This window comes from Mangifera indica, chromosome 6 (assembly GCF_011075055.1).
Source record: "Mangifera indica cultivar Alphonso chromosome 6, CATAS_Mindica_2.1, whole genome shotgun sequence".
NCBI lineage: Eukaryota > Viridiplantae > Streptophyta > Magnoliopsida > Sapindales > Anacardiaceae > Mangifera > Mangifera indica.
The window spans coordinates 7,263,546-7,278,465 of NC_058142.1; the positions used below are offsets into that span (position 1 = coordinate 7,263,546).

The window sequence follows — 14,920 nt, forward strand, 5'->3', positions numbered from 1 at the left end:
ACCCAGAAAAAAAAAATCTCAAACGCTTTGAAACACCTTTCTGATGAACAAACCAGAAAATAATAGAAGAACAGAAGAACAGGGAAGTGAAAAGAAGGAAGATTGTTTAGAGAAAGAGGAATTCTTGCTTATTCATTATTCAATTCCTGCCTTAATCCTAATGTCCAGAACATATCCTTTCCTTAGAGTAAAGATGCAAAAATATTAAAACCAAAATTACAAAAACAACTTTTATTGCCACTATGCAACAATATCCCCTACTTAAACTTCCTTGCCCACAAGGAAGAATATATCCTTTCCCACATGTTACTTTTGCTATAATGTTTTCCATCATTTTCAGATTATGTTTTTCTTTCAAACTGACTAAGTTTATTGTTGTGGCCTGTGGGTTGTCTTCTTGAGTGCAGATACGGTGTAGAGGGTGCTGACTGCGCTCTGAGGAACCTATGGGGCATTTGTATTTCTCATATTCATGCTGACCACAGGCCTGGTTTGGCAAAGAATACATTCTCTGCGACAAGACTTATTGAAAAGTGTCTCATGAACCATTGCTCGTTGTAGGCCCATCACAACTTAAGGCTGTCCTGGATGCACATCAAACATTTGAAGAATTAGATTTGCAGTTCTTTTAACTGCAGATACACTACAGAATCTTCCTGGATTGATTTTGAACACAATAGCAAATTGAAGAAGGATCCCTTGGCACAGGGAAGTACTAATAATGTGCTCCTTACTGAGTCAAATCTATCCGATATCTCAACTGCTTTTCCATTGTTAAAGAGCCTAAAGGAAGTGCTCAACAAGGCAGGGTTGGAGACCTTGGTTAGTGTTCCTGTTGTGCACTGCCAAGAGGCATTTGGTATTGTCTTGAAGGCGGCAGAAAGAATCAATAATGTGGGGAAAATGATACCCGGGTGGAAGATTGTATATTCAGGTGATGCCAGGCCCTGCAAGACACTACCAGAAGCATCCTCTGGAGCGACAGTTCCTATACACGAGGCAAGTTATAAAATTAATTTCAAGCTTTTAATTGGTGATACAATATTGCTAAACTGAAATGTTTTAACATTTTTTTTATGAAGCCTACAAATCAAAGAAAAACCAAACCTTTTTTTTTTTAAGGAAACTGTACTTTTCAAGTTAATGTACAGTTCATTTTTCCTTGAGACTTTTAGAACTTGCCTAGAATGTTCTATTTGTGAGTCTTCATCAGGACTTTAAAAATAAGATGTCATGAAAGTAAATGACAATAAAGAATTCTGGAAAATGAAGCTCCATGTTATGACACTTAACCATTCTACGATCCAAATTCGATTGAGGGTACAAGACAGCAATGGTTGACATTTGTGGCATATTGGAAGAACTGGATACCTTGGCATAAGCAGGTTTAAGTTGTGAGACATGAAAGACATTATGGATTTGAGCATCCTCTGTTAGTGAAAGTTTACAAGCAACTTTCCCAATCACATCTATCAACTGAAAGGAACAAAGTATTTAGGCTGCAATCTTTGATTCCCAATATGCATACTGGTCTGTCTATAGGGTTGTCGCTTGATGTAAGCAAAATCACCATGAGAAAATTGTCGATCAGATCTCTTTTTGTTAGCTAATTATTTCATACGATACTGGGCCTTCTCCAAATGATGTTTTAACAATTGTATGGTAGATTTTCTGTCTCTCAATAATAGACTAGCAACCTCAACTTTGCAATCTTTGGGGAAATAAGAAATGTGGAGAGGAGGGGCATATAAAGCTTCAAATGAAGACATATGAATGGTGGAGTGATAGGAGGTGTTATATCAATATTCTGTCAATAGTAGCCAGTAAAACCACATATGAGAGAGTTATCGAGTTATATCTGTCCATCAGTTTAAGGATGATAGACAGTAGAAAGTCGGATTTTAATCCCTTGTAATTGAAATAATTCCTTTCGAAACTTGCTAACAAATATGGTTTCTCGATCACTGTTAATAGTAATATGCAAACCATGAAGTTTGAAAATATTATCAAGGAATAATTGTGCAACATTGTGGAAAAAGAATGAATGTACTAACCCCAAGAAATGTGCATACTTATTAAGTCTATCGACTACAAAAATCACTATTCGACCTTACGTCTTGGGTAACCCTACAATAAAATCCATTGTAATATATTAAATATATCACTTGTAACAAGTAGTGATTGCAACAAACATGGAGTAGCAATGTTTTCAGGTTTGAATTGCTAACAAATAGGATAACTACAAATAAAGTTACAAACATCTCTTTATAACCCCTCCAAAAACACAACAATCATAAGATATTTTATCATTAATTTAAAATCATTCAATTGCATGGTGATACATTATTGACAAAGAAAAATATCCAAGCACGGTAAAAACAAACAACTTAATGAAGAAAATCAAGCCAAAACTCATACAAACAGTAACACAAGTGAAATCCAACTTCGTTTTTGCTCATGTGGTGGACTATCTCTTCTGTTCCCTTCAGCAAAACACTGCAACCACCATAAATTACTAACTTCAACATCATGCTCAATATTTCTGCAGATATCCCGCAATTAAACTTTGTCAAAGACAGGTGAAAAGATCCTAAATTTCTACTCATTCCAGACTATTAACATGACTTTTAATATTAGAGGATGTGTAGAAGTTACCTTTGTGGATTGATGGTTGGTAATTGCAGCCATTTGAGAGCTCAACGGAGTGGGAGTGGGCCTCCTTGCAGATATGAATGATTGAATATGATCTTGGGAATGTGGGAGATATTTTTCCAGTCCTCTCCTCTTCCCTTTATGTAACGTTTTTCCAAGAGATAACTTTCATAAATCCACAAATGTCGTAGTTTTTCGCCCCCTGGAGAAGGCCATCGGGCAGTGCACGTAATTTTCCACAGAGATTGATTAACAAAGAAGCAAGGCATGGCAAGATTGTATGGCAAGATTGTATTCCCGTAATCCCACTCTTCCCATTCGGAAATCCAAAAGAATTCAAGAACTTTCAACTCGGGAAAGAGAATAACTGACGTTGATGATGAAAATGCACCATCGCTTTCCATTCGTGTAACTATTTTTTTCACACTATCCATAGTGATTCAAGTGATGGCAATTTTCCCAAGGAAGACAAATGCATACAATTTCTGCAGTTGTCAAGACGCAATTCCCTCAACCCGGTTAGTGACATGATCCAATCGCAAAGAAAAGTACGGCCTCTGTAATTGAATATATCTAGTTTCTCGAAATTTGGATGCGGTAGCAAAGCCTCAAGAAGTAACTCATCATCATCATCATTTTTCCTCTCTCCTTCTCCATCTTTATCGAATCTCAGCTTTAAATAGAACAGGTTTTTCTTATTGCTGAGAATTTGCATTCTCTTAACCTCACTTACATTGGTCACATTTCCTAGCCCTCTAATTTCAAGCCTTCCTCTTAAATGTTTCAGATGTTTCAAGCATGCAAGAGTACTACATGCTTTACTACCATCACGGCCGCTGCATCTTTTTGCAAGATTAATCAAATGCCGCAAGTTTATCAACTTCCCCATCCCTTGAGGCAGTTCTTTAAGTTCTCTACACAAAGAAATATCTAAAATTTGCAGATTGTATAACTCACATAAAGTTTCCGGAAGTTTTTCTACATCCTGATCAGACAAATTCAAATATTTCAAATGTATCTATTTTTTTATCTCTTTTGGAATCGTTGCAATCAAATTCTCTGTTATGGATCCTGCACTTTTGTCCAATGTCCTTAAACATGTCAATTCACAAAGAGATTTGGTAGAAAATCATTAGGCACCGAATACTTATAATCTTCACAACCAATTAAGAGACTCCGCAAACTTTTGAAGCTACAAATGGAGATGGGAAATGTAGCCCCATTGTTAAGCATTAACATTGAATGTCGGGTTTTCTCATTGGAAGTGTTTATGACCTATGTAGCACGGAAACTTACAATAGGATGCGTTTCCACGTTTCGGAAACGTTTCCGTTTTTGAAACTCTCCGAAACTTGTAGGAAACGTTTCGGGTCATTTCAAAATTTTTGAAAAATTTTGAAACATATTTATTTTAGAAGAAAAATCATGAAATCGATTAAACACATATCTTTTGTATTTTTAAACCTAAAATGTCTTTAAATCTCATATTGAATTCATTTCCTCTCTACTCTTTGATGTGTTACTCATCTTTTCCCCGACATATCATATAGATTGGGGTGTATTATTGTTTTTTTCTTAAATATTTATATGCTTTTGCTTAAGAGCAATTTATAATAGGTTCTATGATTCTATTTTATAGTATTATTTTTCTTCATTCATTTTTTATTATTTATTTTTATATTATACAAGTTTATATATTTTTATTATAAAAAATTTAGTATTTATAAAAAAAACCCTTATATTTTTCATATTTATAAGTTTTCCCATGTTTCCGTTTCCTATATTTTTTAAAAAATGCGTTTCCACGTTTCCGTTTCCGCATTTCCACGTTTCTCCGTTTCCGTTTCCATGCTACATAGTTTATGACTAATTCTTCACTGCCTCCATTGATTTCTACAGTAAAATATTCATTCTTACTTGGAAATTGAGCAAAGTCATAAACTATATCATGCATCTTGCAGCTTATGATATTCTCAACTTTGTCTTTTACAAACTCTTGGAAGAATGATTGTGATGCTAATGATCAAAACACTCTTGGTCTATTATCTCCATCTCTATATCTTTTTCCAACCCAAGATAACCTTGAACCATCCATAACTTGATCAAACGATCCTTATATATATTATGATCTTTTGGAAAGATAGCACAATATGAAAAACATCATCTTATCATGGATGGCAAATCATTATAACTTAACATCAAAGGTGGAAAAAGACCTTGCTCAATCTCTTCTAGTTTCCAAATTTCACTATCTAAAATACGTTGTCATTCATCTTTAGTTCTCTTAAATCGCAAGAGACTACCCATAGTTTTTGCAACAAGTGGTAAGCCCTTGCACTTTGCAACAATTTCTCTTCTAATTTTCTCTAATATTTCACACTCCTTAGGAGCCCTACCCAAAAATGCCAATTGTTTAAACAACCAGCATTCCTCATCAAATAATTGTTTCATTATGATAACGTCAACTGATCCCATAATAGATGCAACTGTATCTTTCCTTGTTGTAATAAAAACTTTACTACCATGGGAACCATTCTTAAGACAATGATAAAATGGTTCCCATTTATTGTAATCCTCTTACCACACATCATCTAAAACAAGAAGAAATTTCTCATTCAAAATAGATTGACGAATACATTGCAAAAGAGACTCAAATTCAAATAAATTATTGGTAGGACATTTCAGTCTTTCAATGATTGTTTTGGCAACCCTAAACTCATCAAAAGGATCCGATACACACACTCATATTCTTGTGTCAAATTGACTTATGACTTTGTCATTATTATAAGCTAGTTGGGTGAGAGTTGTTTTTCTAATTCCTCTCATCCCTACAAGTGAGATGATATGAAGGTCTTTTTGTTCTTCATTTCTCTCATCTAACAACTTACCCACTAAAGAATTCATCTCAAATTCTTGGCCATATATATTAGTCTCATCAACTTATCCACTAATTAATCATACCTTGAGTTTGATCACCCAAGGTATGATTAATTTGAAATGATAATTAGTTATTATCATCCTCGAATTCGATTTTAAAAAATGTATTTAAAACAATAAAAATTTATTGTCAATATTCAGATTTAAAAACCTGTAAATATTTGTATTTGAGAATTTTTAAGGGTAATAAAATGTTTATATTATTAAGAAAAATATTCTATAATGAGCTTAAGAATTTAAAAGGGATATAAATAACAAGGATTAGCAAAATTGGTAAAATATTAAAATTTTTATATTAAAGACTCAGGCTCAAATTTTTAGTTAAAGATATCTAGCTCGGGAAAAAATTGTTATATTTTAAGTTTTAGAGGGAAAAGGAAATAAGATTTTAAGGGTTTTTCAAAGTTAAAGTGCGGGAACTGGAGAATCACGACATCTGGCCACTAATTTATAACATTCTGGGAAACAAAAACGAATTCAAGTTTTCTTAAGTGATTGAAATGGTAGCAAATCAATGATCCCTCACAAACCCCTTTTGCTCCTCCACCAGCCACTACACCATTGACAGTGCAAATTCCAAATGTGTAACAATTTATAGGTTTAGTTGGAGGCGTATGTGAATTATTACACATCTTGAATTTGCACTGTTATATAATTGTCTAATAATGTGTCCCATTCGCATTATTAAATATTTTGTGCAAGGCCAAAAGACTTATTCCCACTCAAGGTATAGTGAAATCTCAAACTCTCATCCTCCAACTTTAAAAAACCTAAACATCTACCCATAACCAAATTTCTGTTAAAAATCTCAGTCAGGATTAGGGGTAAAATCATTATTTACTAAAAAAATTATAGTTTCATGACATTTTCTTCTCTCATATTTAAAAAATTACATTTTTCCCCACAACCCAAAGTTTGCAAAGTGACAAAACCCCCATAGGGTTAGTTCATCTTCCTCTAGCATCAATTTCTCCTTCTTTGGTCATCGGTCGTCCTCCCTCCTCTCTTATCTCTCCCTTGTCTCTCTAACCGTCTTTGACCGAAGACAAAGATGAAATCATCTTCGTCTCAGACAAAGAAGATTGGTCTTCATTTGAGACGAAGACGCATCATCTTCTTTTTGAAAGTTAAAGGATGGAAGTTTGAGATTTCACTATCCTTGGGTGGAATATAGTCCTTTGGCCCTTTTGTGTAATTATATAATTGCACAAAATAATAATGTATTTCATACAAGCTAATTCGTAGTACATTGATGACATTGTCAAGCTTCATGGTAATATGAATAGTATTCCACTTTAAATCAATATGTAGACACTCACTTAGTAACTCCACCAATTTATCATATGTCATGGTAAGATAAATTTTAATGAGTTTTTATCTGATGAAAAAATTTTAGGTTTTTTTGTTATAAAGGTAAGGATGAGAATAAATATATTTCGTTAAGTTATTTGGCTATACAATTTAGTCTTTAAAGAGTTTAATATTCTCTTACAATCCCTCTAAGTTTAATGACCCAAAGAAATCAAACACCTTGTTGATTAATTAATTAATTAATTAGTCACAATCTAGGAAGAATATTTAGAGATTTTGGACTCCTAATCTTTCACATTATGGTGGGTCCAAAGAGGAAGATCTAATGTCTTGAGTGTGGTAGACAGTTGCTTATCACCCCAATAATCAACACCTAAATCAATCTTTTTAATTTTTTAAAATTAATTTACAACCATCACTTGCTTGCACATGACTTTGTTTACCACATTTTGCAAGCTAAGGACTACCTGCCCATTCCCAATTTAATTCAAAATTCTCTCTTCATCTTCAACCTCAACTTCCTCTTATGGATTCCCTCAATTTCTCGGTATTTTCCCACCTTGATTTCACCATTAATATTCATAAAGAGAATTTTAAAAAAATTATATTTTATGGTACGTGCACAAGACGATGCTTAACTTGGTATAATTTCCAGTTGACAATTTCTCACTGAAATCCATGCCCCCTTTATAATTTTGGCCCTCGGTTTCATAAACAAATCCAATTTCTTCTACTCTTTCTGTACATTTTACCTGGACAAAGAGCTTGATACATAATTTTTATTTATTTTTCACATTTTCTTTTTATAATCCAGACAATTTTCAACCTTATTTAGGATTAGTCACTTTATTTGAAGTTTCATCTGTTTAATATAATCAACTAAAATCTCTGCTCAACCTAATGTTTCAAAAAACGAAAACCATGGCAAATCAAAGAGAGGATAACCAAAGAGAACCAAACAAGGTGAGCTTGCGCAAATGTTGCAATTTAGGTATGGGCGACCCATCCTCTTGGTGGCCTATTAGTTTCATAAAAGTGATGCACTACAAAATTGCCCACTAAGATATTTACTCATAATTTGTCGATTCTTTTGCTTAGTAATAAAGGTTTTTTTTTTAATAAATAATTTTCTTCCAAAAAGATAGATTTCACTTCTAATTTTGCCAAATTGGGCAATTGAAGAACAATTAAAGGTACATTAGTGCCAATCACTAAATAATCCTCTTCTCCCTCCACCTTTTCTTTTAAACTACAATACATCGTTAAACTCGGAGCTCCACCCTAAATCATATGCCTAAAATCGGATCCTGTTTGATGATGAATCAAGTACTCATCCTGGCCATTGGATAATCCGAAAAATGAACTTTGGCCAAGGAGTTGATGTTGTTGTGCCGTTTGCAACTCCTTTTGCCTTCTAAGCTCCATTACCTTCCTATGTGAATTTGAATGTTTTGTTGACACAAATGTTGGACTTGCTGCAGGTCGGTATTCCCGTACCAACCGACCTGACTTGTATCGAACTCCACATGCATTACACAAGGTTTTTGGACCCATAGGTCCGGTTCGCCATTGTGGGGTTTTCTCTGCCCCACAATGCAAGCATTTCCGAATTGATCCCAACTCTGTATCTAAACTTGAACTCAAATTCTCACGTTTCATAGTGGATGCCTTCGTAGAGACGTGAAGGAGTCGCGTGGACCAATCACAAGGTGCTGCACGGGAGCGCTTGGACCGAGCTTTGCCGGGCAAGGGGGTTTCAGGTAGGAAAACCAGGTTGCTGGCGTGCTCCGATAATTGGGTGCAGGAGGATGATGATTCGGGTGTGAGTGCTTTGGATCCGGATAACAAATGCATGTGATTGTGTTGTAAATTCTGGTCTATTGAGAATGAATCCTCCACAAAATTTGACAGCCATTCGAGATCAGGCAAGTCATCGTACTGTAAAAAAAAAAAGAAAAAAGAAAAAACACATTAATTATTGAATTACATATAAATTTACATTTTTGTTACTAAATTTTGTATTCGGTATTATCAATTCTTCTTCCACATTCTACATTTTAAACTTTTAAAAAGTAAATTTGAAAATTTCACATGAAATTTGAATTTTTCATAAACGGAATTAAAGAATGAGAAATTTACCGGCACACATAATTCGCCGGAGAACTGAGAGTCAGCGAAACTGTTGCCACCGAAGTTTCCTGCGCAGTTGTTGTCTCCGCCAGAAGCAGCGGAATTGCACGTAACGGTGGAAGAATCAGTGGAGTTTCCAGTAACATTGTCGAGGAGAACACCGTCACTGATAATCACGTCGTCGTTAGAGAAATCAAGCAGGTCTTCAATGGTGAAGTTGAAGTTCTCACCGAGCTTTTGGTCAGCAGCAATTCGCTTCTCCGGCGAGAAACTGTTCGCTGACGTGGCATTGAAGTAACCTCCACCAAAGAAATCCGGTGTCTCCATTAAAAAAAAAAAACTCTTTTAAAAAATAATAAATACAAAAACAAGAATTGTACTAAAGTAACCGGAGAGAGTTACGATTGATTTGAATTCTGTTCAAATCAAAAACTGTTGCAATTTGGAAAATGGGGAAGGAAGAGAAGGGAAGAAGTGCGAGAGAGTAAGAATGGTGCTGAAGGGACGGGGTTTTTGAGGATGAAGGAAGGGCAAAATGGGAAATATGAATAAAGAAGCATCTATGATCACGGCTAAGGGGTCTCAATTTTATAATGGGGAAGTGACTTGTAAGTTCTGTAAAGGGTTAAATTTTTTTTAATTATTAATTAAATTAATTTTACTGATTTAGGGAAGTGATTAATTATTTAATTTTATTTTGAGTGAGCAGTTGAATGGGAAAATGTGAGTTGGCAGAGGGACTGGAAGGCAAAAAGGTAAAGTTGGTTATGCTTTAAACAAAGATAAAGTTAAAGTGAATCATTTTACCAAAACAATTAAGACTTATTAAAGGGATTAATTAACTTAGTATTTATGATATTATTCTTGATCATATATTATATCATTGATAATATAAATTATAATGTCAGTAAATTATATTAAAAATATAAAAAATTATAAGAGTATTAAAAATCAGAACCAAGTAAAACATTGGAAGAGGGGGGCAATTAAAAGGTGAAACAGCATTACATTATTAAAAATTAAATAATAAATGGAGAAGAAAATGAAAAAAAAGGGAAAATGAGAACTCAATACCATAAAAATTAGGCAAAGGACTATTTCTCACCCAAGGTTTGCTGCAAAGACAAAAACATACTTATGGGATTTTAAAAACTCAAACACTTATTAATCTCTAAATATTCATTAAAATTATCATTAAATAAAAAAGTAAAATCGTCATTTTAAAAATACTATTAAAAAATATATAATTTTATCTCATTTTTCTTCTCTCAAATTTTCAAAATTAATATTTCACTTTTAGAGATCAATTTTGAAAAGTGACTTTTCCCACTCCCTCAAATCCCCAAGTTTTTTTCACCTCTGTCTATTAACAATCATTGATTTCTAACCCAGACTCGACCATCAACAACTTCACCTCAAACCTAAAGACGACAAAATGTTATCTAGATTTGGATATTGAAACATCGTCTAAACGACACTTTTATTCTCTAGATAAAGTTTTGATTGGATTTTAAAAGAGAAATGTCACCATTCGTTAGAGAAAATAGTTAGATTTTAAGACGTCAAACCTTAGGAGGAAAAATAAAATTTTGAAAAAAATTATTAATTTTTTAAATTAAAAATATATAAATAACTTTAATTATTTTTATCCCATTCACCCTTAATTATAATAAAAAAATATTTTAATAGATATTACCGAACTAAACCTACGGAAAGTATTTGAGTTTTTTAAGTTGTGTAATTATTTGTTTGAATAGTCCACTGGCCTAAAAAATATATCTATGGTAGCAGGTTTTGTCTCTAATGTTCGTCCATTAATGTCCAAGTTTACAGCCGGATTCCTCTGCACTTAATTATTTTTTCTTTGGGAATTGTGCTTCTTTTATATTTTGTTGTGTTAATTTTATTTTTTAACCTTTAATTAATTGTTTATACACCTCTAATTATATTCTCTTCCCAGTTCCCACGTTTAATCACGATGCTTACAGCTAAACCTCTACACAGGAACGGTCATGATCTCATCCACGTGGCCTCCTTTCAGTTTTTATATTTTCCTCAATGGCTATTAACTGATCCCAATGTTAAATGTTAATTGGATAAGGTTAGTCATTTTATTTATTACTCTTACTACGATTAATCCTTTTTATTATTTATTTATATATTTTTAACTTCTCTAATTTTTGTTTTTAAATACAAGTTAATTCAACATAAATATTTTTTAAATTTCCTTAAAAACAAATATAATAATTTTTAAAATTTTAATTAATAAATGATTGATTAGTAGGTCAATGATATAGTAAGACTTTTCCCATCCTAACGATGCAAGTAGTAAAATTTTCAAAAATGTTAGTTAAAGCTAATTAAATTAAATTAATTTTAATTATTAATTAGTGGGTCCACGGAGCACGTGATAGAGGAGGTGGATGTTGTCAGCAATCATGTGAGAACTTTGAGTTTGAAAATCCAACCAATAAGTGGGTCAAATGCCACATGGCAACAATCAATTGAGTGATTATGCCCCCACTTTCCTTTCTTGCTTCCTCACACGTGTGTTGTGCTCGGCATGTCCACACACATACTAACATGGTTGCACGTGCTCATAGGTCACGTGCTTTGCACAACCATTGGATTTGAACTAGGAGTTGAATTGAATTATTGAACTCTCAACATTATTTTTAATTGAATTTTCTCAATTATTGCCCTTCAAGGTGTTCTAATTTTTTTTTTTTTTCAAATTATGAGTATTAAATTTTCCTATTCAAAATTGAGGTTAATTAAGAGTCTATATGGGTTATTGTTGCACTCCACTTTGTTAAATAATATTAGTATACTTTAAAAAATTATTTTTTAAAATATAGTTATAGTTAACAAAACGAGTTTGCCTCAAACGAATTCAAGTTCAAATTCAAACCAAAAAATTAAATATTTTTAAACTCAAACTCAAACGTTAAAAGCATTCAACTCGTCAAACTCACTTAGTATGGCTTAAAATACACCCCATTGAAAGATAGTAACTCTGCTAACCTCACTAGAGGAGGTAAGTAAAATGATATGATGCCCATAGTAAACCATAGACATTTCAGAGCTGATTCATTACATTGGTCTTAGCTCACTTACAAGAAGCTTCTTTCCATATAGTAATCTCATCATCATCCCATGATTGATTGAAGTAATGGAGATCCTTTGGAAGGCACTACGCTTAGTGGGACATATAATGTTCATGAATTTAATAGATTGTTAATAAGAAATTTGAGGATATCGTATCTAGATTTGATGAGCTCTGTTGACCAACATAAATAATCAAGATAAGAGATATATACCCATATGCAAAACTTATTGCTTTGGCTTGGCCCTTCATTCAAGAGCCTTCAGTGTCTCAAAGATAGACACAATATTGCACAATATTAAATATTTGATGCAAATGTCCCAAGTTGGCTTAACCATGCTGTAGAATTATCACAGAAACTGAAAATTGCAGAATTCTGTGAAACATATACAATGGAAAATCAAACTTTTCTTCCCCAGGAATCACATGAACCACCCAAACTAACTTTAATGATTAAGTGGTAAGCAAGCTATCCACCGCTTTGGCACCTGGAGACCGAAGTTGTAGAAGCACCCCCTAAACTTACGCATAAACCTGCTGCTATCTAAATACATAAACATAAATGCTCATATCTCAATACATAATCTGTGCTACAAATGCCAAGAGCAAACTGATGCTTTTGACAAACATATTTAACACAAACATTGAACCATATCTAAGTAATCATATATCTGCCTTTGAGCTGAGGTTTTTCATAGAAGCTAAAGTTGAAAACTTTTAAATTTCAAATACTTCCATAAAATCACTGAACTTTGCAATAACATAAAAAAAGAAGCAAGGTCTTGGGTTTACAGTCCTAACAGAAGATTTTTTCTTTCATCATGAATTCCTAAGAGAAGTTAATAATGAAGATCTGAAACATGATCCTGCATTACATGAGAAAACTGGAAAACTTTAAGTTCTATGGCTCAACAACTGTCACCTGTCGCCAATCCCCATCTGCTGCTTCTTCCCACAATGTTACATTATTGTTCCCATCAGCCACAGCCAATATGTTTCCAGTCATTGACCAATTGACTCTCCAAACAGGGATCCTGAAGTCATTCAAAACCTTACCTTCCCAGTTTTCTCCTTCCCTGGCCACAGTCCATATGATAACTCTTCCGTCCTCAGAGGCACTTGCAATGGTAGACTTTGGAAGCCCCAAGTTCGGTGCCCAAGCAACATCTCTAACCCAATCAGTATGCATTTGAAGAGCTGGAAAGCAGTCCATCTTCCAAAGCCCATCGTACAGCTTCCACACCTTCACAGTGTTATCACAACCACCTGAGCAAAGCTTCTGAACTGCGTCAAGCAAGCCAGAACCCACAAGGGCACCAGGTGCTGTTGATGGAGCCCATGACACAGAAGTCACACCCAGCGGGTGAGCTTGGTCAATCCTTGATGTATCCCAGCCACCGTCAGCTCTTGCAGTAAAAACTGATATGTTCCCGTCAGACGAACCACAGGCCAAACATAGGCCAAGTTCATGAGGAGCCCAAGCAATTGAATTAACCGAAGATTTATGGTCATCAAAAACATGAGCTTGAGTCCACTCATTATTATTGCCCTCCTTCCAGATAATGACATTCCCGTCATAAGAACATGATGCAAGCAGGGACCCAAACTTCGGGTGAGCCCAAGCCACCTCCCAAACAGGTCCTTTGTGACCACTCAGCTTAGCCAAATGCTGAGAGGTGTTATTGCCCACACCTATGATCTTAACTGAGTAGTCCGATGATGCAGTGGCAATGCGCTTACCATAGTAATCCATTGCCACATCATGGACTGTATCTTCATGACCAGGTTCAATCTTCAATGAAGGCATTTTCTCCAATGCTCACACTACAATTTGAACAGTCACAAAATATTCTTCCCAATAATGGGTCCCTACAAAATGTTACCCAAAAAATCGTACCATTAAAAACCAAAATTCTTCCCCTTATTACTCACAAACCCTCATGTACGTTTGCTGAGAAAATGCCACAAAAATAAAATAAAATGCAAATATTTACTTTTTAAAAATTTCGGCACCAAAATGAACAACTAAGAATTCAAAGTTTCCACATTTTCAACGTCTTCTCAGAAACCAAATAAACCAGAAATTAAATATTATCGCAAAAATGAGAAGGAAAGCGAACACTGATTAAATGGTATCAGAAATATGAGACAAAAGTCCTTATATTCAGACACATTGAATTAGTAAGTGATAGATCAAATCGATCAAAAAATTAGCCAATAAATCTGAGAACAGAAAATGCAGGAAATAAAACATGATCAATCAAGTGCATGAATTGAACTAGAAAAAAATCCTAACCAAATTGAATGAATTGGGAAATAAAAATCAAACCTTTACGAGAAAAAACGGCGCCGTTGCGATGAAAAGCTAAACTCGTGAATTGTCGGTTGAGGAAGGAGACGAGTTGGGGTAATTCCCAATTAAGAGGAGAGAAAATGAAATGGGCCTAAGAACACTTAATCTGGCCTCATTAAGAAGCCTATGAGAATTGTCAGTTGCGTCTGCTGGGCCTTGTAGACCAACAAAACAGATAATAGCCCATATAGTGACAACACTCTAATGGTATGTGATTAACGAAATTTAGTTGTGTGTATAGTTTGATTTTATTCGGGTTACGAAATTTTTCAAACCAAATGAAAAAAATAAAAGAGTTTAAAAAATTTTCAAATCAAATAAAATTTATGTTTTTAACCAAACTGAAAAATTATGGTTTCATTTATAAGAAAAAAAATGCAATATTGTAAACAGAAGATATATTATCACCCGCGTTTTTATAGTACATTATT

The 14,920-nt window shown here is 34.0% G+C and overlaps 2 protein-coding genes across 2 annotated transcripts; both read right to left on the reverse strand.

Annotated features, from left to right (window-relative positions):
* Positions 1 to 7,991: 7,991 nt before the first annotated feature.
* LOC123219460 (GATA transcription factor 9-like) lies at positions 7,992 to 9,572 on the reverse strand. Its single transcript, XM_044641439.1, has 2 exons — positions 9,040 to 9,572; positions 7,992 to 8,838 (listed from the first exon to the last, which is right to left on the reverse strand). The coding sequence occupies exons 1-2, from the start codon at positions 9,355 to 9,357 to the stop codon at positions 8,182 to 8,184; spliced, it is 975 nt and encodes a 324-aa protein (XP_044497374.1). The 5' UTR covers positions 9,358 to 9,572; the 3' UTR covers positions 7,992 to 8,181.
* A 3,271-nt stretch (positions 9,573 to 12,843) lies between these two features.
* On the reverse strand, positions 12,844 to 14,587 carry LOC123217996 (protein transport protein SEC13 homolog B-like). The gene is made up of 2 exons (XM_044639137.1): positions 14,466 to 14,587; positions 12,844 to 14,005 (listed from the first exon to the last, which is right to left on the reverse strand). The coding sequence occupies exon 2, from the start codon at positions 13,941 to 13,943 to the stop codon at positions 13,038 to 13,040; it is 906 nt and encodes a 301-aa protein (XP_044495072.1). The 5' UTR covers positions 13,944 to 14,005; positions 14,466 to 14,587; the 3' UTR covers positions 12,844 to 13,037.
* Positions 14,588 to 14,920: the final 333 nt, after the last annotated feature.